Genomic DNA, 26663 nt, shown 5'->3' with positions numbered 1-26663 from the left:
CATCGAAAACTCAATTTGTGGTGGTGCAGGCACCCTTTCGTTATTGAATACCAGTTTTACAATTGAAAAACAGTTGTTCGGAGGGGTAAATACGTAGCTCGACGCTTTATAAATTTTGCCTACTGTTATCATGTTTTGCGGCTAATTAAATGTGTGGATCAGGTGGTAGTAGTTTGTTACCTAGTCAGCAGGGAGAGAGGGTTGCAGGTTTGCATCTCACCTACCTAGTACATAATATATTACATTTATTTGTATTTATTTATTAGTACTGTAATATCTTTGAGTAGCCTGCTTAACCTGAAGTGCTCCTCTATTGATAAATAATTGTAGGTAGCCTACCACTGTGCTGCTTCAGCCAAGTGTAAGATGCTGCTCAATCATTGCAGGTAGTTTAGTGGTTAGATCTGACACCTTAATCTGAAGGTCCCTGGTGTGAATCCCGGCTCCTGCCGTGGTACCTTTGCTAGTGTTACGCACCCTAAATTACTACAGGAAAAATTACCCCCTTATAAACAAGTAAACAATTCTTGTTTTCAGCTTAGTATACAAATTGAACACCGTCAGTCACCTCAGATGAATTAATAAATAATAAGTAATTCTTTATTGTGCTGTTTTTCTTTAAGATAGAAAAATGAAAAGCATCACTTCGTTACATGGGAAAGTTGAGACTGTTGGGGTGAGGAGGACAGAGTCTGCAGACGCCCCAGACATCAACAGCCTCATCACTCCTTCCACAGCGGACGTGTTTGGAAGGGTTCACGTAATCTACCTGCTGTGAGTACCAAGAGGAGGAAGACAGACAACCCACTTGATTCATTTTAATACGTTTCTAACCATGTCAAATGTTTGGAGTCCTTGCTCATTTCTTTTGCAAAACATCATTAATGGACCATCACTACAGAGTAATGACACTGCCACTGCTCTTCCTTGCCGCTGACTTTCAGAGAGCAGGCCAACCTCGCCGTCACGCTGACCAACACGAGCAATGAGCTCCTTGCCCACGCCGCCTTCCTTAACCACCCGAACGTGGACTTTGTGGATCAGGCCTGCTGGGAGCCGTGGTTTTGTGAACAATTTGGAGCAGACAAATGCACGGTAAGTTGGCCATTTAGACAGGGGTTAAAGAAGGATCCTGACCAAAGTCTCAACTATATACCGTAATACAATTTACCATGTTGCTGTGTTTTGTCAGCCACTGAACACGCTCTTCATGCATCTCTTTGTGGCCCTGCCAGAATTCTCCATTGCAAGTGCTAAAGAGATTGTAAGGTAAGCCATTTAAATTACCGTGGATGAAAGTGTCTTTTACCGCAGTATATTTTGCAAAATTTAACTTGTTTTTTTTGCAGAACAGTATTCAGTGCTATCCCGGACCTACACTACATCTTCCTAGTTACTACCAACAGCTCATCCCTCGGTGAGATGTTAAAAATGAAACCGCAGTTTTTCACCACTTTTGAAAGCAATGCAATAGCAATACTTTATTAATATTTTAACTAAAATCCTGCATTTCAGAAATGTAATAATAGTTGCACAAACTGGGTGAATGTGTGCATCTGTGCCGCTTGTTTCCAGAGCCAGCTTTGGCTGAGCTTTTTGAGCCCTTGGCATGCCTCCAGGATCCCGAGAGCCCGTGTTCTGCGTTTGTGTGCCTCAGACATAACCACGTACCCAGGCTGCACATTCGTCGAGCCAGGTCCGACCCCCCATCAGACCCTTCGCTTCTCTTCCGTTCGCTCGCTTTAGCTGTCTGACACTTCCTTTCAGCGACAGACAACAGAAGTGAGCTCAGTACCGCCTGCATTATCTGACTTGCGCAGTTATCAGTCTTGTACTGCTAATGAAGACACAAGTACGTACAAAGGACTTAATCAAGCTGCCCGAAGGACCGTTTAAAGCAGCACATCTAACCAGTTCAACTCCTTTAACAGGGTGGAGGATCACGACGACCTCACTCCTATATTAGCAGAACATGCCAGTATGCTCAATGCTTCCTACGGCCCGTACTTTCTGGCCGACCTCATCGAAGCCCAGGATGAGGACCACCACGCAGCAGTTTGTGAGGTTCGTTCTATACTTTTGCTGGACTTTTCCACGTTCGGTTTTCATTAAAACTTAAGTGTTTGAGAAGAGTAGTGTAGCGGCCGCATTGCAGGTGCCACTGGCCGGTGCGTACTGTTTTTGGCAGGGCTACATTAGCTCTCAAACCAAGACAGATCTTTCCCCCTCCCTCTGGAGCAGAGCTGGACTGTTTTCATGGCACATATGGTAGATGAGGTCCAATATACAGCCAACTGTCACTGAGCAGCAAACTGTCAATAATCTAAAGCTATTTTTTCCTCCTCTGAGTCATGAATAATTCTGTGGAATTGCCTGATTTTAGCAGAAATCTCAACAAATGTATATATTCTGTTAATGTACTGAAAGCTCATATTTTTTGTATGATGCTGTTTTTCCAACTTTAGAGCGTGCAGTGTTAACATTGAACGTATTATCTTTCGCTTATCATGAGATGTTTAATATTGCAAATAGCAGCTGCAGGTGTTGTTAAACAAATGAGCTTCAAAGGGCAAGCCAATGATATATTACAGGTCATGAATCATTTCTTTAGTACTGGTGATGAGTCAGATAATGAACTTCTGTCCCTTTGTGTGCATGTGTTTCTGCGTGGTTACGAGCTCAGGATGAAGGTACTGCCGTGGGGTTCATCAGTGCAAGTGCTGAGGTCAACCTGAAGCTGCTCTCACAATGCTTTGAGCTTGCGCCCTTCGACCGGCTCTGCAAACCAGCCCCCGAGGGCCCAACCGAGATGGAGCCCGGTCTTGATATTGCTGCACTTCCACAGGAGCCCGATGCAGACAGCCTCAGTGATCAGGAGGTAGCATGGAGGCGAGATGCCCTAAAGAACAAATACAGGCATATGAGGGAAGGAACTGGAAATGTGAAATAAATAATTCCAGGTTCAAGTTCCAAAGGGAGTTCTGCTACTGTGCTTTTTAACTAGGATACTTACAATTCTTTTTCTAGGCATCGAGCTATAAAAATGCATGCGTCTATAAATCTGGATGCTGTTTCAGTTAAGTTGTTGAAGACATTAAGTTGTCTACTCAAACTAATCACGGGTACTGGACTTTAGAGCTGGAATCAGAGTCCACCTGCTGAAAACTAGATGTTTTTTCACGAGGCGTTTGGTTAGCAAGTCTGAGTAGCAAATTAGTCGACACGTCTACCCAGCTCTTGTGCGGTAGTCGACAGGGACGTAGGACACTTGGGTTACTTCGCCTTCACTTGTGTACCCGGTTTGTCCTGTAGAAGTACTTCTCAGGTGTCTCAGGTGTACTCCACATGACTGCCTTCATGAATGCTAAGCATCCACCGTACTCACTTTTTCAGCAGAAAGTCAACGCTTAAGATTTCCCTCTCGTTTTAGCCACGGGTTTCAGAGTCTCGGGAGTCCAGCCTGACGCCAGAATTCATAATCCACCCAGAGGCCTCAAATGCCTTCTGCATCCAATTATTTTTTGTGGAGCAGAAGTATGAAACAAGGTGAGTGTCAGAAACCATCCAATCTTCATTAGTGTCCAGCCAAATTATGTCCCTTTTCCTAAAACTCATTGCAGTTAGTTTTATTTTCATTAGGCTCTCCTCTTTACTTGTGACCCTCCCTGATGGTGTATGAATGCTGGATGGTCCCTCCAGTCTGGCGATTCTGTTCTTTTCCACTGCTTTATTGTGCTCCAAAAACCTTGAGTGCGATTACACATTAAACCCTGAAGAAAGGCAAGTCCACAAAGATTCACCAGAACCAGTTTACAGCATCCCAAATCATGGAACGGGACTGCAGGACACGGTGTCTTCTCGGAAATCTCCAGCGCTCCGTGGAGAGGGATTGAAGGGCTGTCTGTGGGCCAGCCGCCTACAGAGCGTGGCCCTCTGCTCCTCTGCTTCGCAGCTGTTCTGAAACGCGGGGTGCCGTCGAATGAGCACATAACGGATGAGCGTGGAGCTTGAGCTGACAGGGGGCAACGGGGAGCAGCGGGGCACACGCCCGAGCTGCTGTCCGCACCAATCAGCTTGTGTGCGACATACCGAGCCGGCCAGGGGGCCCCACCTGCACCAGTCACCACGAGTCCCTCGCCCGCTCATGTCCCCGATGCCCGTCACTCATTTTTTTTATCCCCTTCTGTTTTCATTCACAGGTCCGTGGACTTCCTGCCCTATATGTTTGCACTTTTCCCTGTAAGTACAACATGCAAGCGCATTATGTTACTCTCTGAGTCACTGCAGAAAAAAGTTAAGCAAGCTCGAACAGTTTTTAACGTGTAGGTTAGGTTAGGTAAATATGCACCCAGTGTTTCTATAAAATGCAGACACACACACATTGTCTGAAACCGCTTATCCCGAGTGGGGTCGCGGCAAGCCCAGCAACACAGGGCACAAGGCCGGAGGGGGAAGGGGACGCACCCAGGACGGGACGCCAGTCCATCGCAAGGCACCCCAAGCAGGACTCGGACCCCAGACCCACCGGAGAGCAGGACCTGGCCAAACCCACTGCGCCACCGCACCCCCCTCCAAATGCAGACAATTCGTTGTTTTTAAAAACTGATTTACCAAGTTCACCCAAAAGAGTCCCGTTACTTCATAACTGTGTACCATGTCCTATGTTTGATGTTCCATGTACCATGGGATATGTTTAAGAAATTTACCATTGTCTTTAGCTTTTTTTTTTTTTTTTTTTATACAGCTCACGTCTAATGACATTTTATTTCTTTGTGAATGTAAATTGAACTTCCCACTCTTAACTCACTGCCATCTCCCTTCCACAGGACCGTGACTTCTGTGTCATCTCTGTGCCAATGATGGTCCCAGAGTTCCCCCTTCTGAAGAGGTTCCTCCGCGTGACCCCCCGGCCCGCCAGCAGCCTGCCCCATGAGCTCTACATCTGCCACCGCTCCAGCCTGCTTACGTGCGTCCGCCCGCCACCCTCGAGCACACAACATCACGATTCAGTACGGTCCTCACACCTATCCTTACGGTCCCAGTCCAAATTACTGTATTGTTTACATAGTTTCTTATAAACTATCAGTTAGGTCAAGTCACTGAGTTGTTAAACTGACCATTCCCACGGTATCGCCATTGATCGAAGGTACTCACCTTGCGTTATGCCAGTACAAAAAATAAATAATAATAATTTTATGTAGCTTAGTATACAAATCTAATAGTCTAAGTTATCTTGGAGAAAGGTGTCAGCAAAATTAATAATGAGAATAACAGTAAATTTTTTTGTAAAAGAATTCACAATAGCTATGCATAATACGAATACATGTAACAACATAATAACATAAAGTATACACGCGTTTGTGTGTGCTAGCTTTTTTTCCCTCAAGTCACGCACTTAGCAAGGAAATCAGATGGCATCTCTTCCCAGCTGTCGTGCAGCAATTCCCAGAGATGCAGGACACTCGTGTGCCGCTCTGCTTTTATCCTTCTGTCTCATTTCTTACATACAGCTATTTTCTGGGTTGCCTAGAAACTTGACATTTTGACTGGTGCTGTACACATTTTAAAAGTTGTCAAAAAAGAGCTTGAAGTCTCCTTGTTCCAGCCCTGGGTTCTGTGAAGGGCCCTGCTATTGAAGTATGGAACCTCGAATTGCTTAGATAAAACATGTCTGCATAAATGGATGATGTTTGTGCAAAAGCATCAATCTGCCAACTTACCCTCTTATAGCAACTTACTAACATAATATATTAGGGAAATGCGTGTGTGAAAGTACCATAGTGCGTGATGGAGCAGCCTACGTGCGTACCATGACTCCCCTTGCGTCTTAGGGACTTCGAGGTGAGGGTGGCCGTGTCGAGTGACAGGAGTTCTGTGGAGGCCTTGATTGGGAAGCTTCGGCTGCAGGAGTCCATCCTGGAGGACTTGGACCTGTTCTGTCAGGCCCGGCGCGATCCGGTCAGTCGGCACACGCTCCCATTCCTGCGCTCGCGTGAGGGGACAGAGAGAACAAAAAGCACATTTCTTCACTTCGTGTTACGCACGTACATCGTGTTGTTTTACGCACAGATCTGGAGTAATTTTCCGCGCTTTCGTTCATTCAGCCGAAGAGCCCGCTCTTACGTGAAGAGCGCTGCCGTCAGAATTTAAATCTTATGAAGGGCGCGGATTATTAAAATCATTAAGCAACATTTTTTTTAAATGGCCTGTGATTATGAATAATAATTAAATGTCCAATTAGGTTGATAATGCAGGGTGCATTTTGGCTACTGTCGCTTCAACATCCTAATTCATTTGTGCGTTTAATTAAATGCGATGGAACAGGGCGGTGGAAACGCAATCATCGCCAGCTGCCAGATAAAATCAGCTCTTGTTCCAGCATGGAAATTGGATTTTCATTGAAAGTAAAGCAATTTGTGTGTGAGAGCCCTGGCAGATTTGTGTGCGGGGCGACCATGGGTGGATAGCGGGGAGGGGTGGTCTCTCTCCTTGCCAGTGAGTGCTCATGGGTGCACCCCTCTCTCTGATAGCACGGGACCCCTCTGCAGGCATTTGTGGCCGTCGTCCAGGAACAGGTTGTGGGCACGGCAATTATCAGGAACGAGGAGGTAAACAGGTGTCTTTTATCTTTTCCACAATGGCCTTTTTTTCCCCTTCCCTCCGCTGCAGTTTTTCTGTAAAGTGCAGCTACTTATTTCATTCGAACCCGCTTTATGTATGATATGCGTAAATCAAGTTGTTAGAGTTGCACTGCGAATTACTCGGGCTTCTCAATGTGTGAACACAACTAGTAGTGGGAGTCTTCATAATCGGTTTTCTTTGTAAAGCCGTTACGCTTATAAAGTCACAGTCGACAAAAGTTTAACAACGCAGAGGTCGTTTGAGTTCTTAGCTGGTTAGATTGTGTAAGAACCACAATTACAGTATATCTGTTAAAAAAAAAAAAAAAAAAAAAAAAAAAAAGAGAAATGCTGTTTGGCTGTTATTAGTATTTTTTTATTCCACCTATGTTCGGTCGAAAACTAATTTAATACAGGTTTTAATAGAAAATAAGTATGTTTTCTCCACAAACCCCTGTTCATTGCCCATTGTTGACCAATTCATCCCATAAGCCAATGCCACATTTGTCATCTTGCTTTTGCTCAAAAACACTCAGGAACACGACACGTGAACTGTTAACGTTGTGGGAGAACCGAATAAAGGTGACGCCACACTCCCTCCCTGCTTAGGTGCGCCGTACCGGCACCTTTGTGTCGGCGTGGTAAACACAAGTTACCTTTATGTGTATTTAAAAATAAACCAACCGCTTGTCCCGAGCAGGGTCGCGGCGAGCTGGAGCCTAACCCGGCGACACAAGGTATAAGGCTGGAGGGGGAGGGGACACACCCAGGATGGGATGCCAGTCCATCACAAGGCACCCCAAGTGGGACTCGAACCTCAGGCCCACCAGAGAGCAGGCACAGGCCAAACCCGCTGCGCCATCGTGCCCCCGTATAAATTAAATACATACACACACACATTTTCAGAACCGCTTGTCCCATACGGGGTCGTGGGGAACCGGAGCCAACCCGATAACACAGGGCGTAAGGGGACACACCCAGGACAGGACGCCAGTCCGTCGCAAGGCACCCCAAGCGGGACTCAAACCCCAGACCGGAGAGCAGGACTGTGGTCCAACCCACTGCGCCACCGCACCCCATAAATTAAATAATTGGGGGAAAAAAATTCTGTCTTAAAAAATTCATAACTTGGCAGTTTGTGATACAAGGAGCCACTATCTGTGGTTTTGTAAACTGCAGTTTAAAAAAATTGTACTGTATTAAAAGCATTTTTAATGAATGCTGTTTGAAACTTGTGTTGATCTTTTTCCATGTTTTCAGGTACTTAATTTTTCTTCTCCCTTCCTCCCTCTACGTCGTTCTTCATTGCCTTCGAATAATGCAGTGGGTTTTTGCTCCTGTTCCATCTGCCGCCCTGTGCTCCAGGACATCGAGTACATCCGATCCCACTACAACATCGAGAGCTTCATTTATTTCAGCCACCACCAGCGTGAGGACCATGGCCAGCTGTCCCACTTTGCTCTCAACCCCATCTTCCAGTATTACGCCAGGCACTTCCTCGGAGAGGCCCTGCGGCTGGGACACAAATCCTGCCTTTACTACCCCATCTACCCCCCCCACCAGAGTCAGAGGGTGAGAAGGCTGCGTTTCAAGGGGGACCTTTACTGTGGTCAAGAACATAGTCAGAGAGCAACCTGTGCTATTTTAGCTGCGCGAACATGCGTCCTGCCTCTGGAGCCTCTCTGGGAAGGGGCACAGCTGCTGAGAGTCTGTTTTGGACCACCCCTCCCTTCCCCCGGTCTCTCCATGCTTTGATAAGTGGCGTCTTTACTGGGAAATGAGTAGAGACGGCTAAGATCAGCTAGCCAGGACACTTCCAGAAAGATGGATACTGGCGCAATCACGCCGACTCCTGATTAGCCCTGCCAATAGCCTTTTAGAGAGATCATTTCCACTGGAATCACAATGACACTTGATTAGCAGCCTGGGAATTTGTTAAGAGTGGAGACTTGTGCTGCTGTCGCTCTGGCTTGTGATTAGCTTGGTGAACATGTCCTTGTAAGTGGGGGGGGGGGGGGGGGGGGAGGATTCCCGTACAGTGGAAATGTGCTAAATTTCCCCACTCTGCCTCTTCCCACCGAAACATGCTAATGTAATTATCCAGTGGCAGTAATTAAGAATGGATTCGCTCAAAGTTCCTGTTCATGGAGTCTCGCCACCGGAGAGTTCTGCAAACTCACTCTGTGCTCATCTCCTCCTTTTCCCAGAATGCATCTGCACACTCTCTGACTTGGGCTCTGGGATGCATGGTTCCGGTGCGTCCGCGACGGCAAATCGTCTACCCTCTGGAGGAGCTCGGAATCAATGCCCCTCCGGCGCAAGTTTCCAAGGAGGAGGTGCGTACTCGTTCTCTGTGAGCGTCGCGCAGCCAGGCAGCGGGTGCGAGCGCTTGGTGTGGACCGCTACAGAAACCAGTTTGGAGCCCCGTGCACCTGGGAAAGCGAAACGGGACAACTTTTATCACGAGGTAGTTGTCACACGCACACAATTCAAGATGACAAGTCCACCTACCCCGTACACTTCGGAGTGCCAGCAGAGCGTGCTAATAGGACACAGAAGCCATCCTGGCACTAAACGGGGGTCCAAGCGTCGCTCCGTGTCAATTATGGTATGTTCTTAAGCAATAGAAATGATTTCCACAGTAACAGGCTGAGCAATAATTGTGAGTGAAGAAGCGAGTTCTTTAGATGTTTTGGTCAACTATGCTGGTAGAGGACTGGTACGTCTTACTGCGTTTAGCAGGAAACCTGTGTAAGTTACATCCTCACTAAGGACCTGCGTGATGTTGTTCAGCTGAGCGGTCTGAGTGTTGGTCGGATGTTTTTGGGTTCTTCATTCGTCCTGCTCCTCCAGGACCCACGCTCACTCTCGTATAGCCACCGTACCCGCTCTCAGGTTCTGTTCTTCTCGCCCGCGACGAATTCCTTCCATGCCACACAAGTAGTACCTTCTTCAATCACAAGGAGGCGCTTGTTTTGGAAAGCACAAGCTGAGCTTTCATTTTGTTGTTTTGCCATATGCTACCGTAAAAATAGAAAAGCCGTACTTAATTCATAACAACATCGCACGGTTTCCATTTAACATTCGTGCTCCGTTATTATTACGTTTCTCAATATAGTCCCCTTTCACTTACACATGCTCACAATATATATTACGCTGAAAAACTATGTTTGTATGTTGAGAGAGTATATTCCAGAAAAAACTTGGACCGCATCAGCACGCCACCGCGCCAAATGTGTTTTTCCCCTCCGACTGTACGCGTGCCAATAAAACCCTTCAGGCACCTCTGTACGCGCAGCCCTAAATGTATTTACCCCTTCGAGCACAGCGGCGCAGTTATGTAACCTGCAGATATCAAAGATGTGTTCCCGCATGAGTGCCAATTTCATGCTCTGCTCCCCCGCATTAGCGGATGCCGTGCGCATTTCTCTGCCACTTAGCTCCAGATGCGTCCGAGCTTTCCTTCCAGTGTCGCAGCAACGGGGCTTTCGAGGTTGCGGGGAAGATAAGAGGCAGCCGAGCCCTGCGCCGGCTTCAGGCCGTAATCCCTGGAGCCCGGCGTGTGCATTAATTTGTTTTAAATGAGCTGCAGCCTCCCACCCGTTATTGCCGTATCACGGTGTCGATCACGGTGTTTCTTGCTGTTATTACCTGTTGCATTGTTCTCGTGCCCAGGTATAATATCGGCCCTGCGGAGACACTCTGATCTCATCGCTCAGCCTCCGTCTGCCGAACCAAGCTGCGATTTCCACGACGCGCTGCGATGAGCAACTCGCGCGTGTTTGCAAGGCCTTGAGACGGAAGGCGAGCAGACCTTCGAAGCTTAGCTGTGCTGGATTTGAGTGCAGATTCATTGCAAATGGGCTTTGTCTTTTCGCTTGTTTTAAAGGTTAGGGCATCCTGTCAAAGTTGTGCTGTCGCCAGAATGTGAAGTGCTCCGTTTAAGTCCTAAAACAAAGTCCATCGAAAGGACAAAGGAGGAATCGCGCTATTGAACCAGCGTTGGACCATTAATTCAGAACGGGCCAGTGTTTATCTCGGAGGCTATTCCAGGGCACCAGGACTCAAAGTCACTGCCGTATCTTTCTTTTTCTTTTTTTAACACACTTATTCTTCATTTATCGCATCCCTCAGTTCCGTTCTCGCTCACTTCGGCGCCCGTGATTGGAATCTGTGCCGCCGTTCGTTGCAATCAGGCTTTTCTAAAGACGACCCTTCAAGGGGTCCTGGTCTTCCAGAGGGAGGAGCTCCAGGACACCTCGCCCTTCCCTCCAGCACCGCCGGGTCCACCAAACAGGGCGCATTGTGCATCCGGTCCCCTAACTACCGGAGCTCAAAGGCCAATTAGAGCGCCGAGGAGATTACCGGTGAAACGCGGCAGATGTCGGCTTTGCCGGAAGCGCGGTCCGCACGCGAGCCTCTCCCTCGCGCGCTCCTCTCGTTTATAGTCGCTCGGCAGCTTCTGTGGAAACCTTTGACATTTGAAAATGTCAGCACATGACACGGGGAACAGGCGCTGTCCTTTGATGTTTTAGTTCAGTACCGGAGGCTCTGATGACTGAAGCCTTTCACTGGTGTGGCCCTCTACTCCTGTTTTCACGAAAGCATTCCTCGGCGTAGCTGTAACCGAGGGCGACGCATCCAACCAGTGCTCAAACAGGCCTAAATTGTTCCCGCAGTATTTGCGTATAATCACTCTTGAGTACCGTTACTCATTTTTTTAATTTTTCAATAGCTGGCAAGTTGTTACTCCCTTACTTAGTGGAAACCATGTGCCATCTATCTTAGTCTTAGTCTTAGATCCTCCCGTGCTGTTGGGCACATCGGGCGACGAAGTCTCTCCACCTCTGCCGGTCCTCTGCCAGCGCTTCAGCTTCGTTCCAGGATACGCCAGCGAACTTAAGATCGTCGATGAAAGTTCGACGCCAGGTGGTGCGGGGACGGCCCCGGCCACGCCTGGCCGGTGCATTGCCACCCGGGGAATGCAATGTCGTTGCATTCGTAAAATATGCCCGACTAGCCTGAGTCGTCGTTGCATGATTGTAACTTGAAGGCTGCTGGAATTTCCCCGGCGCAAGACTTCTTCGTTGGTAATGCGGTCGATGTACTGGATCTTGAGAATCCGCCGGAGACATCGTTAGCGGAATGCGTTTATCCTGCGAACAGTGTTCGTCGTTAGCTTCCAAGTGTTGGGCAAGCCGGCCGGCTTGGTAAAGTGTGCGAACGTTCCGGGTGCCAAGTCTGGTAATCGTTTTTGCCGAGAAAATCGCATCCTTCTTCAGGCGTTGGACCCCATCGCTGGTTTGCTCCGACGCCGTCATCTGGCAAGGACCTGATTTGCTCGCAGGAATAGTAGCTGAGGAGATATTCGTCGCTTCTTTAGTAGTATGGGTTTTATGGGGACGGGTCGCTAGCCCGACGCCCAACCGTCCTCCTTTCTCATCCGGGCTTGGGACCGGCAATGGCGGAGTTGCCATCTATCTAGTCTTTATAAATAACTGCTTTTCCGGTGGAGAGTTCCAGTTGCCCAGCCCTTATCCTGGAAGCACAGGTACACCATGGATGGGACATCAGTCCATCGTAGGCGGAACACACACACCCTTTCACATATACACACACACTAAGGGCAAGTTAGAGTCACCAGTTCACCTGAAATACATGTCTTTGGGCTGAGGGGAAAAAACCTACATGAACACAGGGTTGACGTGCAGAATCCATTTGGACCGAGCCGGATTTGAACCCTCGGCCCAAGAAGCTGTCAGGCAGCAGCGTCGGCCGCTGTTGCACGGTGCTGCCCAAGCACCGCGTTTTGTGTCTTTATTCAATGACTCTCATTCTAATCGGTGTGACAGGTGTATTGTGTCAGCATACTGCAGCTCTCAGGAACGCAGCAATTACTGCTCAGCCGACCGGTTCGGTTCAGCGGGAAAAAAATTAAACAGCGGCAGAAAATTGAACATGAATAATGTGTATGCAATGAGGGCAATCTACTAGTTGCCATCAGTATGAATAAGGAGAATATATTCAAAATTGCATGCCCCCCCCATCTTCTTTTCTCAGGTACCTTATGCTCTCAACCATTTCAGCAGAAAGCTGACGATGGAGCCAAAACTAACAATAAATTCAAGGATCGTGGTTGTGGGAGCGTCTGACACGGGGATGTCCTTCCTGGAGGTGCTGTCTTTCTGGTACGTATTTGCCTTTTATTCACAACCTTAAGAGCAGATATAAAGGGTATGTTTTTTTTTATTATTATTTCTTTGTTTTCCTACTCTGAAATAATTGAAATGCTATTAACTTATTTCATACTGACACATTGTGTCAGATTTAAGTCTTTGTTCAGCACACCAATGATTACAATATGTCTGAACCGCTTGTCCCATACGGGGTCATGGTGAACCGGAGCCTGGCACAGGGCTGGAGAGGGGGGGGGACGCACCCAGGACGGGACACCATTCCGCCGCAGGGCACCCCAACCGGGACTTGAACCCTAGACCCACCGGAGAGAAGGACCCGGTCCAACCCACTGTGCCACCGCACCCCCCTCGCTTGCAATATGTGGAACCATAAATTTTCACGATTTTGTAGCTGAATGTCAGTTTGAGCACCTTCAACTAGTACTCTTTAGATTCTAAGTTCGAGCTTTCAAAAGCTGCGCTGTCCTGCGGACCTAAGTGTAATAGGAAATCTGGGGAACGACTGCGATATCGTAAATAATTTAAGATTGCTATGATTTTCTTTGACAAAAACACATAGGGAGAGGAATTAACACATGGGACTGACGCGTTCTTTTTTACATTTCCATTTATTCGTTTAGCAGACACTTTTCTCCAAAGCGACATACATCTCATAGAAAATAGAATGTGTGCATTACATTAAGCGAAACAGAGACATCGATGCAGGTGCATGATTGTAAAGCACAGTCAGTTTGTTACTTTCCAGCATACGAACCAAACTTGTCGATGTAATACACTTTTTGTAATGTTCTCGCAGATGTACGTCGCTTTGAAGAAAAGCATCTGCTAAACGAATAAACGTAAATGGTAGCACAAACAGACCGAAGGATGGATGTTTTTTTGGAAGTGAGTTTTGGTCGAATGAAGGCTGCCACCATCCACAGAAACCACTGAAACATTTCTGAAAGTGCACGATTTGTTCAGTTTACTTGTTTGGTCTTCATATGCCTTAAATCACTGCCTCACACTTAGAGCCGCGATGACCTCCAGTCAGGCAGCACGGTCCATGCCTGCCGTGTCCGTTGTTTGCGATGAAACCCACACCAACTGCGATCACTCTTGCAACTCATCGGCCTGCTGAGAACACTCGTTCTCAAGGATCCCAGGACCTGAACAAGGCGCAAGCGATGGGATGGGCGGGAGAAATAGCGCATCACCTAGCTCCCTCGGAACAGTGAAGCATTTAACTTGTTTCACTGTCGCCTTGGGGCAAGAACTGCCTGGCAACTGGTTATTGTGTGAGAAAGTGAGGGTGTGGAGTAAGAGCAGAGGGCAGGGTTTGGCAGGTGCGGCGCCCTCCCAGCTGCCCCGAGGGCTGGCAGTTGACAGGACCCTGCTGGCCCTTTAATTAGCCCCACACCACGCACCCTTGTCGTGCCTCTTCGCCGCCGCTCCACGTTTGCTGTCACTAATGAGTTGACTAATGAGACGGTTAGCATCCACTAAACCGATCAGTGTGCGGAAGTGGCGGCTGATGGGGGGCATGGGAGCGGGAAATTATTCCCCTCATCACACACACACACACACACACACTCCCACAAACAATCCCCGTCTCCCGCTTTATCAGTGCTGCCCCGGAGCGCCTCTGTCCTGTGGCCCTTCATGTGTTTAGTATCAATGGGCCCCTCCATCACTCACCAGGACAGGCCGACATCCCTCCAGGTCACATTCAATGGGGAATGAATCGTCCAGGCGAAGATAGATGGGGACAGCAGTTAGGGATGTCTGTGGCCCCTGTCCCTCACGGTCGGGTCGCAGTCACAATGGGTCTCTGTCTTTGGCTGATAAGGGGAGCAATCCACCAGCTGACAACTGGGTCAAAGCCGGACCCCAGACCGTGTGGCTTTACGACGGATGGCAGCCAACGCGTAGCGATAAATGAGAAAATGGCTTGAAATCTGAGTACAAGCACTCAGAACGCAAGAGCAGTAGGGTTGGAGCTTTTATTCGAACAATTCGGGAGACTTTGACAAAAGGATAAAAAGTAAATCAAACTAGTTAATTGCTACGTAATTATCAATGCTTAAATGGTAGACTGTTTCAGTTGGGCTTGTTGAAGCCCCTCTGGTGCTCTTCCCCATCTCTGGCACATGGAAAGTGTGGCTAGGCCTTTTACCGTTGGCAGCTCAAAGTAACAAGCTTTTAATGGGCACAATCAATCATCTAAGGCCATGGGCAAGTAGAGCCATACGCCGCTTCAAGCGTGAAATGTCACGGCTTTGTCGGGCGTGAGCAGTCGTTCTTTCACAATAATGTCATGTAAGCAAACACAAAGGAGGTCCTCCGCCTCACAAGGGCTTTTGTTTGCCTCTCCAGAGGGATTCATCGAAATGGGGGGTGGGGCTGCATAAGAGGGCGGAAAATGAGAGAGCAGAAAGGAAAGTAAGCTAAGATTCGAAAAGGATGTTCCGAGGAGAGCGGGCCTTAAATGTAGCTTATTGTGGAGGGTGCGTAGTGCCGAGGATGGAGAAATCAGTTCGGGCACGGCCTCGCACCGCCGTCTGCTCGTCTTTGGTTGTCTCTAATCCCCTCGTCGCCACAGCACCCGTTGCCCCTCTCAACCTCAGCATCCTTGGCAACAGCTAACCCCAGCTGGAATGGGAACCTTTCCTAAAACCCAGAGGGCATGGGCACATTCTCACTGCCCCTGCAGCACACACCAGCCGTAGCTCACAACGCAATCCTGGGAAGCTTATTTTTATATGCAGAAAGGTAGACCTTTAAATGCTGTTCACAAACTGTGATTTGTGCTCTGTTTTTCTGTAAGGAAGTACCCTTATTGCTTTTCTTACTTATGGGATGATTTAAATTGTTGTAATGTTATCATGATGAAAGTAAAACTGAAAACGAAACACTTTTTTTGTAAGAGCAAGAACCATTACCTCAGCCCCAAATTCTCACCTATCAAAAAATGGAAATAGTTGTTTATAAATAATTGTTACAATTTTTCTATGGCTTTATAAACCTTCAGACATATATATATTACAGTGTCTTGTTAAAATGTAATTGTGTGTTCCTTCCTTCCTTCTCTTCCAGCCCACATCTAAGGTTCAACAACCTCATACTGATTTCCACACATGGATTCCCAGACAGTGGTATCAATGAGAATATGAGGTTTCTGTCCACAAGGTATGAGGTTCAAGTATCTATTCAGTGTGAATAATGTCATTGTATTGGAACTGTACACAAATCCACACACACACACAGTCTGAAACCACTTGTCCCAAGCGGGGTCGCGGCGAGCCAGAGCCTAACCCGGCAACACAGGGCATAGGGCTGGAGGGGGAGGGGACACACCCAGGACGGGATGCCAGTCCGTTAGAAGGCACCCCAAGCAGGGCTTGAACCCCAGACCCACTAGAGAGCAGGCCCTGGCCAAACCCAACGTGCCACCGCACCCCCTATTGTACTAAAATCCACCTTTCGCAAATATTCCAGTGGATGTGTTACTTAAATGTGATGCAGATGCTTGTCTTTACACAAGAGGAGACAAGTGAAAAAGTTACTCTTCGGATTAACTCCTGTCATGTGAAGTGTGGAAGTTATATGCAAACTATAGAGAAGAATACATTTACAGCATGCAAAGTACTGATTGACATCTCTGATATCTGATATTTTCTGTAATTATCCTCAAACGAAGGTTACTATATATTAAACTGTTTTTCATGCTTTTACCATGTTGTAGTACAGTTGTCCAGTAAAGTCTGTCTGAATCCATCGAACCAAAGGCTTTGACGCTTATCTTCTCTATATCCAGGCAGCACTTGCAAATTCTTTCTTAAATTTTAGTTTAAACATTTTTAAACAGCAAATAGCACATTTAATAAATTTTTAGTATAGCATTTTTTATATTCATAGATCCAGTATTTAGATTAAATAATGAATAAAATATTACTTATGAGTTCACAATGGGCTGGACAGGCGTCTGACGAGCTTCTCGTTCATCCTTTTTCCAGCCACAGCTACAGTGCCCAGGACCATGCCCAACTCTCGCTCCGCTCTCGAGTCCATGTAGTTGCGGGCAAAATCATCAGTATTGACAGGGCTGCCAAGCATGTCGTCGTGTCTGGGGGATGCCAGGTGGCTTACGACCATCTCGTACTATGCACTGGGCAGCAGTACCAGGTGAACAAACCCCACCCCTACACACACACCTGCCTGACTCCACAGAAGTACCAGGTGGATCTCATGTGAACCGTAAAGGAACCGTGGCCCTTCATAGAGATTCACGATGAGCATGCGTAACGATCATTTGCGCCAATTTTATACATCATTTAACTCTGCAGATACCACTTGATATATTACTCAGTAGGCCCAAGAGGGGTGGAAGGCATGAGAAGAAGCAACAAGTAGGAATTTTTCATTGCGTTTCATAGTTTTTGAGTTAAAAATTGGTGTTATACAGTATCTGCTTTTTATTTGTTCTGTGAGTGTCTACTTCACCTCTCCATGGTATGCCCATGCTAGTCATTCTTTATCCTGTGTTGCTGAACCTTATTTTTCATAAGATGATGTGTCTAGGATCGCTATACCATATGTGTCTGTGAAAGAATGCACATAAAAACACAGAAGGGCAAAATGGCAACAACTAGGTTTGACAGTTCTTAAACTTGCAGTACAAGAAACACATTGATCTCATCCTTAACGTGATAATTTGGCTAATTCCAAGAAAAGTTTGCTGATCAGATGGCGACATCTTTGTCCGTGCCATGTGTAAAAACGAGAGGGGGTCTTTGATTTTATTGACCATGACATTCTTGAAACCCTTGGAAAAATAGTAAATTCTTAATTGCACAACAAAGTAAAGAACAATATTGTATTTGCCCTTTGACACATGGAACATTAGTGTGAAATGTTGTGCTGTTCGAGGTAGAATAAAAACTGTCAACACACTCAGTCATTTCTCTTAGAATAATTATTAGACACAACCTTTGGAATTAGTTTTGTTTCACTGCTTGAAGCATTTTATTTGGTGAGCATGCATTGCGACACAATGTTCTTTTTTGTGCAAAATCTCAACGTGGCACCTCAAGTATAGCTGAGGGAGAGAGATACCGAAAAGGACAATGGTATGAAGACCCTATATGCCTTTTTTTTGCTTGGCCTGCAGGTGCCCTGCCCCACTGGAGTGGATATCAGTCAACAAGTGACAAACTCTGATGCTGAGGTGCAGCGCAGCCAGTGGTACAGATGGCCTGTGCCCTCTAACCTTCTGACCCTCAACGACAACCACGACTGCCAGATTGCTTACCACTGGCTGCTCGAGAACTTTATTGATGGGGAAGGTATGTAGCTGTCGGTCCTCGAGTTGTTGTTGTTCAACCAGATCCACCCTAGATGGCTAATGCTCTGCAATTAGGGGATAATTGATTGCGGCAAACATTGCCTATGCCTGGACAAGGCCTGCTTATGACAGAATCCTGGCCTAATGAAAACACACACACACACACACACACACACACACACACACACACACACACACACTGGCTGAAACCGCTTGTCCTGAGCAGGGTCATGGCAAACCAGAGCCTAACCTGGCAACACAGGGTACAAGGCTAGAGGTGGAGGGGACACACCAAGGAGAGGACGTCAGTCCGCCTCGAACCCCAGACCCACTAAAGAGCAGGACCCTGCCAAACCTGCTGCGCCACCGTGCCCCCCAACACTCATATAATGCAGTTTTTTCTGAAAAAAAATCTTTGCACCATTATATTAGGTAATTAGATGGTGAAGTTACCAAATTGTTATTAAATTCTTGTATATGAGAGAATATCATGCCAGCTAGCAAGGATCTTAACCAAGTCGGCACGGTGTGCACCTGTGCGGCGGAGACGAGCCCAGTGTCAAGAGCCATGTCCACGTGTCCTTGCTGTGCTCAGTGCATTTTGCTCTTCCTTGAACAAATTGTAGATGTTGTAGAATTTTTTTATTGCATTCCTTTGCAAGGACATTCTGTAATAACTTGTGAATATTTATCTTCTATGAGGAGAAAAAGTATATGCGCCCTGTGTTTCCAGGATAGGCTCTGCACCACCACAGTCTATTGCAGTGGACAAACCATAATTGATAATGGAGATAACATATATAATGGACACACACACACTTTAATTTCTGGGGCAAGGACTGTAGATCGAGAGGTGTGCTTTATTCGTGGAATGTTAAGCAGATGAAAATTAAATAGAAAATATTTGTAAAGCTGATATGAATTGTTCATTAAAGCTTTCAAATATTCCGTTTTTGTATTTACATTACCTTTTACAAAAAAATTTAGAAAAATATGTGTCAGATGTATAAAACAGTAAATACATAAAAAAAAAAGTGGCCTTGAGTACAAGTATGTGCAGAGACAAGATGAGTGAGCACCATGAGCCGTAACTAGCTGAGGCCGAAGACCATGGACAGCACTCCTCGTGCATTGAAATGGGCTCTATCCCAGGGGAGGGGGCGCGGTGGTGCAGCAACCTTGGCCGGTTCCTGCTATGTGGTGGGTCTGGGGTTCGAGTCCTGCTTGCGGCAGACTCTTGTCCCCTCCTGGGTGTGTCCCGTCCCCCTCCGGCCCTGCACCTTTGTTGCCGGGATAGGCTCCGTTTCGCAGCGACCACGCTCAGGGCAAGCGGTTTCAGATTGTGTGTGTGTGTGTGTGTGTGTGTGTGTGTGTGTGTGTGTGTGTGTGTGTGTGTGTGTGTGTGTGCGCGCGTGCGCGCGCATGCCGATCTTCAGGACCACAGACAGCACTCTTCATGTACTAGCCATGAGTTTCAGGACCAAGGACAGCGTACACTACACTGCGCTGCGCCTCGCTGTAGTGCTGGAGATTCAGGACCTCAGACAGCATTCGTCGTGCAGAGATGGTGTGGCGATGGGGCCAGCTTAACAAAGAGGCTAAACTCAGTGATGTACTGAAGCTAGTGTATTGAATTTTAGTGAAAATCCTTATGACGTATGCATGTGCACATGGGATGAAGGGCTCTCTTAATTTTCGTGATTAAAATGGGCATTATTTCATAGATCTACACATTACTTAATTTAGCAGATGCTTTTATCTGCAGTTAACTCTATGTAGTGTTATGAGCCCACACACCTTATTTACCAAGGTGACTTACACTGCTAGATACACTACTTACAATGGGTCTCACATACTATGGGGGAACCTGAACAGCATGTCTTTGGACTGTGGGAAGAAACCAGAGTACCCAGAGGAAACCCACGCAGACATAAGGAGAACATGCAAACTCCACGCAGACCAAGCGGGGATTAAATTCACCGAGGTGCTGTGAGACAGCAGCGTTGCTCGCTGTGCCGCCCAGAAATTAGACAGAAATTTGTCAGTTTCACACACAAATGTGTGAACAAAACATTACTAGTGCTCTCGATTCTGAGCTTTATCTTTCGGTTTTGTAGCAACACTGGGATGTAATCGTCTTGAAATTTTAGAGTTCAATATACGAACAAGGGGCGAGCAAAACTTTTAGAATTCTCAGAACCTGCTGTATTTACCATCTTCAATAGCATTTTATTTAATTTGTATAAATCCCAGCCTGATGCAAAATACCACAGGTTAAAATGTGTTTGCAACACAGAGAGTCAAAGCAGACGCAGACACACACACACACACACACACACACACGCCACTGGTTAAGCACCACCACAGCGTGCTCAGAGCAGTCAGAGATCATGGCTCATGAAAATGCCATTAGGGTGCAGAAGAGGGAAGGCCGTGCTGCATGGTCGGCCCCCGCTTCCTTTGCCTCCCTCCATACGCTGGAGCAGCTGTGCGACAGAGAGCTCTTGTGGCATAATTGAACCCATCGATGAAAAGAAACACATGGTAGAACGCAGTCCTGCCTAACCCATTATGCACCGTAAAGCATGCTTTGTGTCAGTGCTGCATTCTGCGCACTTGAATAGGAGGATCGGCACAAAGGGCTGCGCAGAGATGAGGCTGGAGTGGAGCAGTGGGTGCTGCGCTCCATATGCATGGCTGTAGCCTCAACAGCTTTTCTTTTTTCTTTTTTTTCTTTTTTTTTTTTTTTTTTTGGAAGATTCCAAAACATCCTCAGTTTCCTCACACCATGTTGCAGATGCCAGCACTGAAAAAGATATCTGGATACCTGCTTCAGATTGAACTGAAAGGCAAAAAAGTAAAAGACATGCTTGATTTTTTTTTTTTTTTTTTTTTTTATGTTTAGGCAATCAAGTTTTGTCATTTCGCTGCACACATTTTGGAACTAAATGTTACACTTTCAGCACAAAACGATGTTTATGTAGTTTGATAAATGACCTCGATTGATTGACAATCATGCCTGGTGGATCAGTTTTCTACTGACCTTCACCCTAAACTGCTAATTATCCCTATAAATACCACTCTCTGTTGTTCGGTGTCTGTTGTTGAAAATGGTACCATATCTAATAACGAGTCCATTGTGGCAAAAAGGGAAAGCTTAGCAACCGACCAAACGTCAAACTCAAGCACAGAGGAATCCAATTTTTTCACATTTGTGAGTGTGCCGTACAATTTGATGACACATACGTTAAAAATAAGAGAAGGATCTATTTCGAAGATCTTAAAATGATACTGACATTAAACTGAAGTACTGTAATGATCTGATAATTATCATAATTAGAGTTTTGCCATCAAGGCTTGTCGTAAACATGTAAAAAGCGCCAGATGCACCCTCTTCCCCTGACATCCTCTACAATTGCTGCGCAAGGTTAAGCAGTGCGTATTCTTAATGTCTTCATTGTTCCCTTCTGTATTGTTAAATGATCTCCCAAAATGTCAGGAGTTCAGAGGAATTCATCAGGGGGCTCACTGAAAGAGGGTTTTTCCAGTGTGGGCACCGACATTGATTTTTAACTTGCTCTCAAACACTGTTCCTCCTTCTTCTGCTGCAGGTAACGTGGTCATCTATGGCAACAGCATAGACGCGTACACCTGCGTAGAGGCACTTCTGTGCATGGGTGTGAGTGGCTCTCGTATCCATCTGGTCCACCTGCCCACGGACTCCCCCGGCTCTTGTTTCAACAACCCTACCGTGGAAAGAGCCGTGACAGAGGCCCTGAATAAGAGGGGCGTGACCGTGTACGAAAACTGCTTGCTGGCACAGGTGAATGATGGGCAGGACCCTGAGCCAATCACAGCTGTCTCCTTCACAACTAACAAAGAGGCCTTGCGCATGGAATGTTCAGTAAGTCATCAAATTAAGTTTTGTCTTGGAAAAATAAACCTTGCAGACCTTTGTTCATTTCAGTGCCAGAAGTTCTCTTATTATTGCCTCAATTTGTTCTTGTAACGCCCTTTCCCTACACCGGGAAGAGCACTGTGCTCCTCCAGCTCTGGCCACTTGGTGATCCCAGTCACGAGGGGTCCAAAGTAATAAGTCTGCCAGTTAAGTTTTGGTTCTGGTGTGTGAGATGAGTTCCCCCTGTCCCTCAGTACTACTGAACCCCTTTTACACATGTCTTTTGGACCCATTTCTCACCCCATACCACATTTGTACCCCATTGTGTACTGTGATTGCCTATATATTTGCTGTATAATTCTCGATTCTCTATGCAGCTAATGTGTCTCAGCAAAATGCTGGTGTCACAAGCAAAAGTCATGTGCCTGTATCTAAAGCTCTTTGTTGTTGAATTCATTTTTGCTTGCCCTGAATTCTGTGTCCCTTGAGAAAAGCATCACTAAATGTATAAATATAAATTTAATTGTGCCGATCATTAAAAATCAAGATTGTACTGTATAAGTCTCAGCTGATCCGCATGAGAATGGTGTAAGGTCATAAATCACACTGAGCATCTTCTCTTAATGAATACTTCACCCCTTCTATTCTTCATGGAGACAAATTAGCAGTCCAGTTACGTTTTTTGTAACATTTGATGAAGCGAAGTCAGTTGGATATGTATCCTTCTTCTGTAATGACAGGGTAATTGGATCATTCTTCTTTCGATTGCTCTGGATCCTTGATCTCACATGTCTTTTGTTGTGTTCAGAATTATAATGTTCGTGGGTAATTTGCACTGTCAAACTTTCAAAACAGAACATGTTATGGGCAGTATTCTTTAATAGTATTTAATAGCATTTTCATTTTATATTTGTTAGTGCCATAGTACATTCTCAGCAGAAGACTATTTCCTTGATGTTGCTTTTTTTCAGAAACAGTGAATAACAAGCTGGATTCCACTTCTCAGCAGTAACTGATCAAATTATTTGTTACTGAACTCATGAATGAATCAATTCCCTCATTGGCACTGATGAGGGGCTTTTACACATGCTTTTATTTACGTGTTTTGTTTAAATTTCTATCGTGACAGGTTTTCATGAACTTTTCGAGGAAAGGTGTGGATCATGACACCTTCAGGGTCCTCAACGATGCCTGCCTTGTGTATGACGGAGGGCTGATCATTGACACCGCTTTCCTCACGAACGACCCCGCCATCCGAGCTGCTGGGCCCCTCACCAAGTTTGCCCGGCGTTACTATGCTGACTCTTGGGAACATGCCCATTTCAACTCCAAGGAGGTCGGTCAGGCGTTGGCCGCGGCGCTGCTGCCCCTCTTTGACCCCACACTGGAGCCCACCTCCAACCTCCCCGAAGGCATGGACCGCCTTGTCCTCATCTACGCTGATGCCAAGATCCAGGGTCCGTGTTCCGCCTCCACTGCACATACACACGCACTCAGACATCTCCTAATACAAAGGCAAAACAAGCGGCTGCAGGAAAAAGCCTTATTCAGCTATACACACCAACATTAAAGCGGAGAAGGAATCTAAAACCCTGACAGCCCAGACTCCTTTGCTCCAGCCGCTACTCCACATTGCATTTTAATGCACTATTGTAGCCTGGTAATTGAATCTCATTTGAATCTCACTTGTCCATTATGCTGCTGGACATCATTATACAAAGGAATTAAATAAACACCCACATTATGAGATCTGGTGTGTTGTGAGACACGGCATAAACAGAACTGCGACACTAGGCAGGAAAACCAGCACATAAACTTTTATTTTCTATATCACGATGCACCAGAAATCTTTAAACCATTATTATCCGGTATGGTTCGTGGCTGCTAATTGTATTTTGTAAAAATGTGCAGAGTTACAAAGGTTTCCACTACAGTATAAACAATAGATAGCAGTGCACATATAGAAGAATATTTTCCGCCTCTTTATCTTTATATGTAACTGTTACATATTCAGCATTACAGGTGCTTACCCTGCAGGTCATTTCCATACGTAGTGGAGATGGCAAGGAACCAGCATTTGTGGGTTAAATACTAGATTTAGTAATTGTCCTTGTGACGCTCTGCTATTTCTGCGTACAGGTGGGAAATTGCCAGGAGGCTACAGCTATCTGCAGGTTGCAAAACCAGCCATCTGTATGCCATTAGTAGCCCAGCCATCACCAGCCAAACATGTGGGTATTGCTGGTGTGCTCATACTCTCAGTGGCCACATTGGGAGCATTGCTGTCATTTTTTTTTTTCTTCCAGTGCAGGCGATATTTTACATAGCTCCTACTTTCCTCTATAAATATTTCATGGGAATTTTCATGTAATTTGCCTCGAATGCACCAGTGCATTTCCCAGTTCTAAAGAGGAGGTTAGGAATTGCTGCAATCTACATACCTGCCCTAATTTCATTTCAGTGCTCGAATTAAAATGCGTGGAACTGAAAAATAATATTCTTTTTTTTCCAGCTTCCAGTGCTCCCAGTATGCATTAAATACTGTTGGCACTCAGTAAATGTGGGGTTATTAATGTGCGGGTCTTCTCAGGGTCAAGAGATGGTCACCGGGAGCATAGAGGCTGGCAAATACTTTTGTCTGTATGTGAACCAACATGGCGTGGTGGAGTCCATCACCTGCCTTTCTCTGAAACCAATCCCGGTTTCCAACTACCTCTGCCTTTACGGGAAACACGAACAGCTCCTGAATCGGCTCTGCGATCGCTTTGATGAGGGCCTCATCCATGATTTCTACAGGTACGGCAATACGTATGTATATGGCATAATTAAAATAGCTCGGTATCTATGAAGCTATGTGCATGCAGGTTTTTCCTTTGTCATTCGTCATCCTTGCCTAATTAGCTCCCTCATTTTGCTATTTTTAACAATGAACGATGCTGGAAAATTGCAGGTTTTCCAGTGTATTCTGCGAAGACACAATTCTCATCTGTTCCAGTGTGCTTTGTACAGTACAGATAATTAACCAACAATTTTATTAATCAAGCAAAGACAATTTCTAGCACTGACTACCCAATATGTGGAAAGAGAGAGATGTCCTTTCTTACTTCGCTGGAAGGCCCAATTTAGCAATTTAAAGTGTATTTTGGGGGCATAACAACATTATAATAACATCTGAGGGACTCCTCCCACTATCTGCAATACATACAGATCATGATCCTTATAACACAACAGGATACCCACTGTGTCAATCTGTAGTGGAGAATGTGGACAATTTTGTAATAGTTTTACATTTATCAAGGACAGGTTGTGTGGAAAAGAAAAAAAAAAATGCCAGGCTGGTCGAAAAGTTACATTCACTGAAACATCTTAACATATGATTTGTGTTTGTGTCAATATATTGTACTGCATGTGATCTAGTAAGCAGTTGTTTAATATTTGCTTAAAAATTAGCGGTTCCCATATATCTGACTGTGCTGTGTAAGAAACTACTGGGTGTCAGTACTTAGTGCCTAGTACTGGATATCAGTTGAATGAAGGCTCTGTAAATGTCAAGACTGATGCTTTCTCAACAAAATTTGCTATTAAAATTCCATTTATTTAGTTGACATTTCCTCCAAAGCAACATGTAATGTGAAATTACTTACGCATTTATACAACTGGGACAAATTAGAGAATATAGAAATTTTACTAGAGCAAATTAGGGAATGTACCTTGCTTAAAGGTACTACAGCAGGAGGTTGGACTGAAACCCAGGTCTTTGCAGTGTAAGTCAGCGACTCTTCTACACTACCAGCCACTACCTTATGATCATACAATTATTTATTCTACAGTTGTGTATAATCACTAAATGAGCACATGGCTGATTTTTAGCTCAAGTGCAGTACGTGTTGCAGAGGGGTAGGTGGAGAGTGCAGGACTAGTAATATTAATGTTGCTTTTATGGCTCTGAATTGCATTTGCTTTTGTTGATTTTGTGTCACAGCTATTTCAAGGAGCCATGGTGCCTGGCAGTTTACCATGATCGCTTTGCAGATTTCGAAGAGGAAGTGCGTCAGATTATGGAGTCCGCAAAAGTGCAGGTCTGTTTGCTATTCATATCCTTTGTAAAACATCAGGTTGGAAAAACTCTTTTGTACATAACTGCAGAGCTCAGGGAATGTTATTACAGGGAAGGAAATATAATGTCATGAAAAGGGGAAAGATCACTTTACTTTTTAGGATCCTGCTGTATCATGATCTTATCTAAAGTAAATCTATTTGTTATGACAGGATGGATGCAACCTATCTCTGTCGTTTTTTTTTTTTTATACAGGATGATGGTGACTTGCTTTCCCTTCCAGAGCTTGTCCAGAAGGTACTTAATGAAGAGGCTGTTTCAGAAAATCCAAAAATATACCTCAAGAACATTTTTCAGAAAAGCGACAGCATAACTACGCTAAAGAAAAGCATGTTAAATTACCTGAATTACAACAGATACCATTTGACCATGTATGCTCAGCCAGGATTAATTTAGTAATTTACACCAATGTGACTTTTTTGTCTGCACCAGTATCTCACTATTTAATGCTTACTACATATACTGTGTACTGTTTTCATTACTTTTTAAAGTTTTTCAAACACTTAGT

The 26663-nt window shown here is 45.6% G+C and overlaps 1 protein-coding gene across 1 annotated transcript; it reads left to right on the top strand.

Moving 5' to 3' along the window:
- Window positions 1-22: 22 nt before the first annotated feature.
- Window positions 23-26663, top strand: cfap61 (cilia and flagella associated protein 61). The gene is made up of 25 exons (XM_018743638.2): window positions 23-85; window positions 624-774; window positions 945-1095; window positions 1193-1269; window positions 1350-1417; window positions 1576-1696; window positions 1932-2064; window positions 2684-2878; window positions 3431-3546; window positions 4200-4239; window positions 4827-4966; window positions 5832-5958; window positions 6531-6608; window positions 7986-8192; window positions 8828-8956; window positions 12681-12808; window positions 15893-15985; window positions 16813-16981; window positions 17967-18141; window positions 21752-22044; window positions 23168-23495; window positions 24178-24269; window positions 24629-24834; window positions 26021-26117; window positions 26351-26663. The coding sequence occupies exons 2-25, from the start codon at window positions 632-634 to the stop codon at window positions 26549-26551; spliced, it is 3507 nt and encodes a 1168-aa protein (XP_018599154.2). The 5' UTR covers window positions 23-85; window positions 624-631; the 3' UTR covers window positions 26552-26663.

Source organism: Scleropages formosus, chromosome 1 (assembly GCF_900964775.1).
Source record: "Scleropages formosus chromosome 1, fSclFor1.1, whole genome shotgun sequence".
Taxonomy (NCBI): Eukaryota; Metazoa; Chordata; class Actinopteri; order Osteoglossiformes; family Osteoglossidae; genus Scleropages; species Scleropages formosus.
Note: the sequence above shows the minus strand (reverse complement) of the source record. Positions and strands in the feature narration are given on the sequence as shown.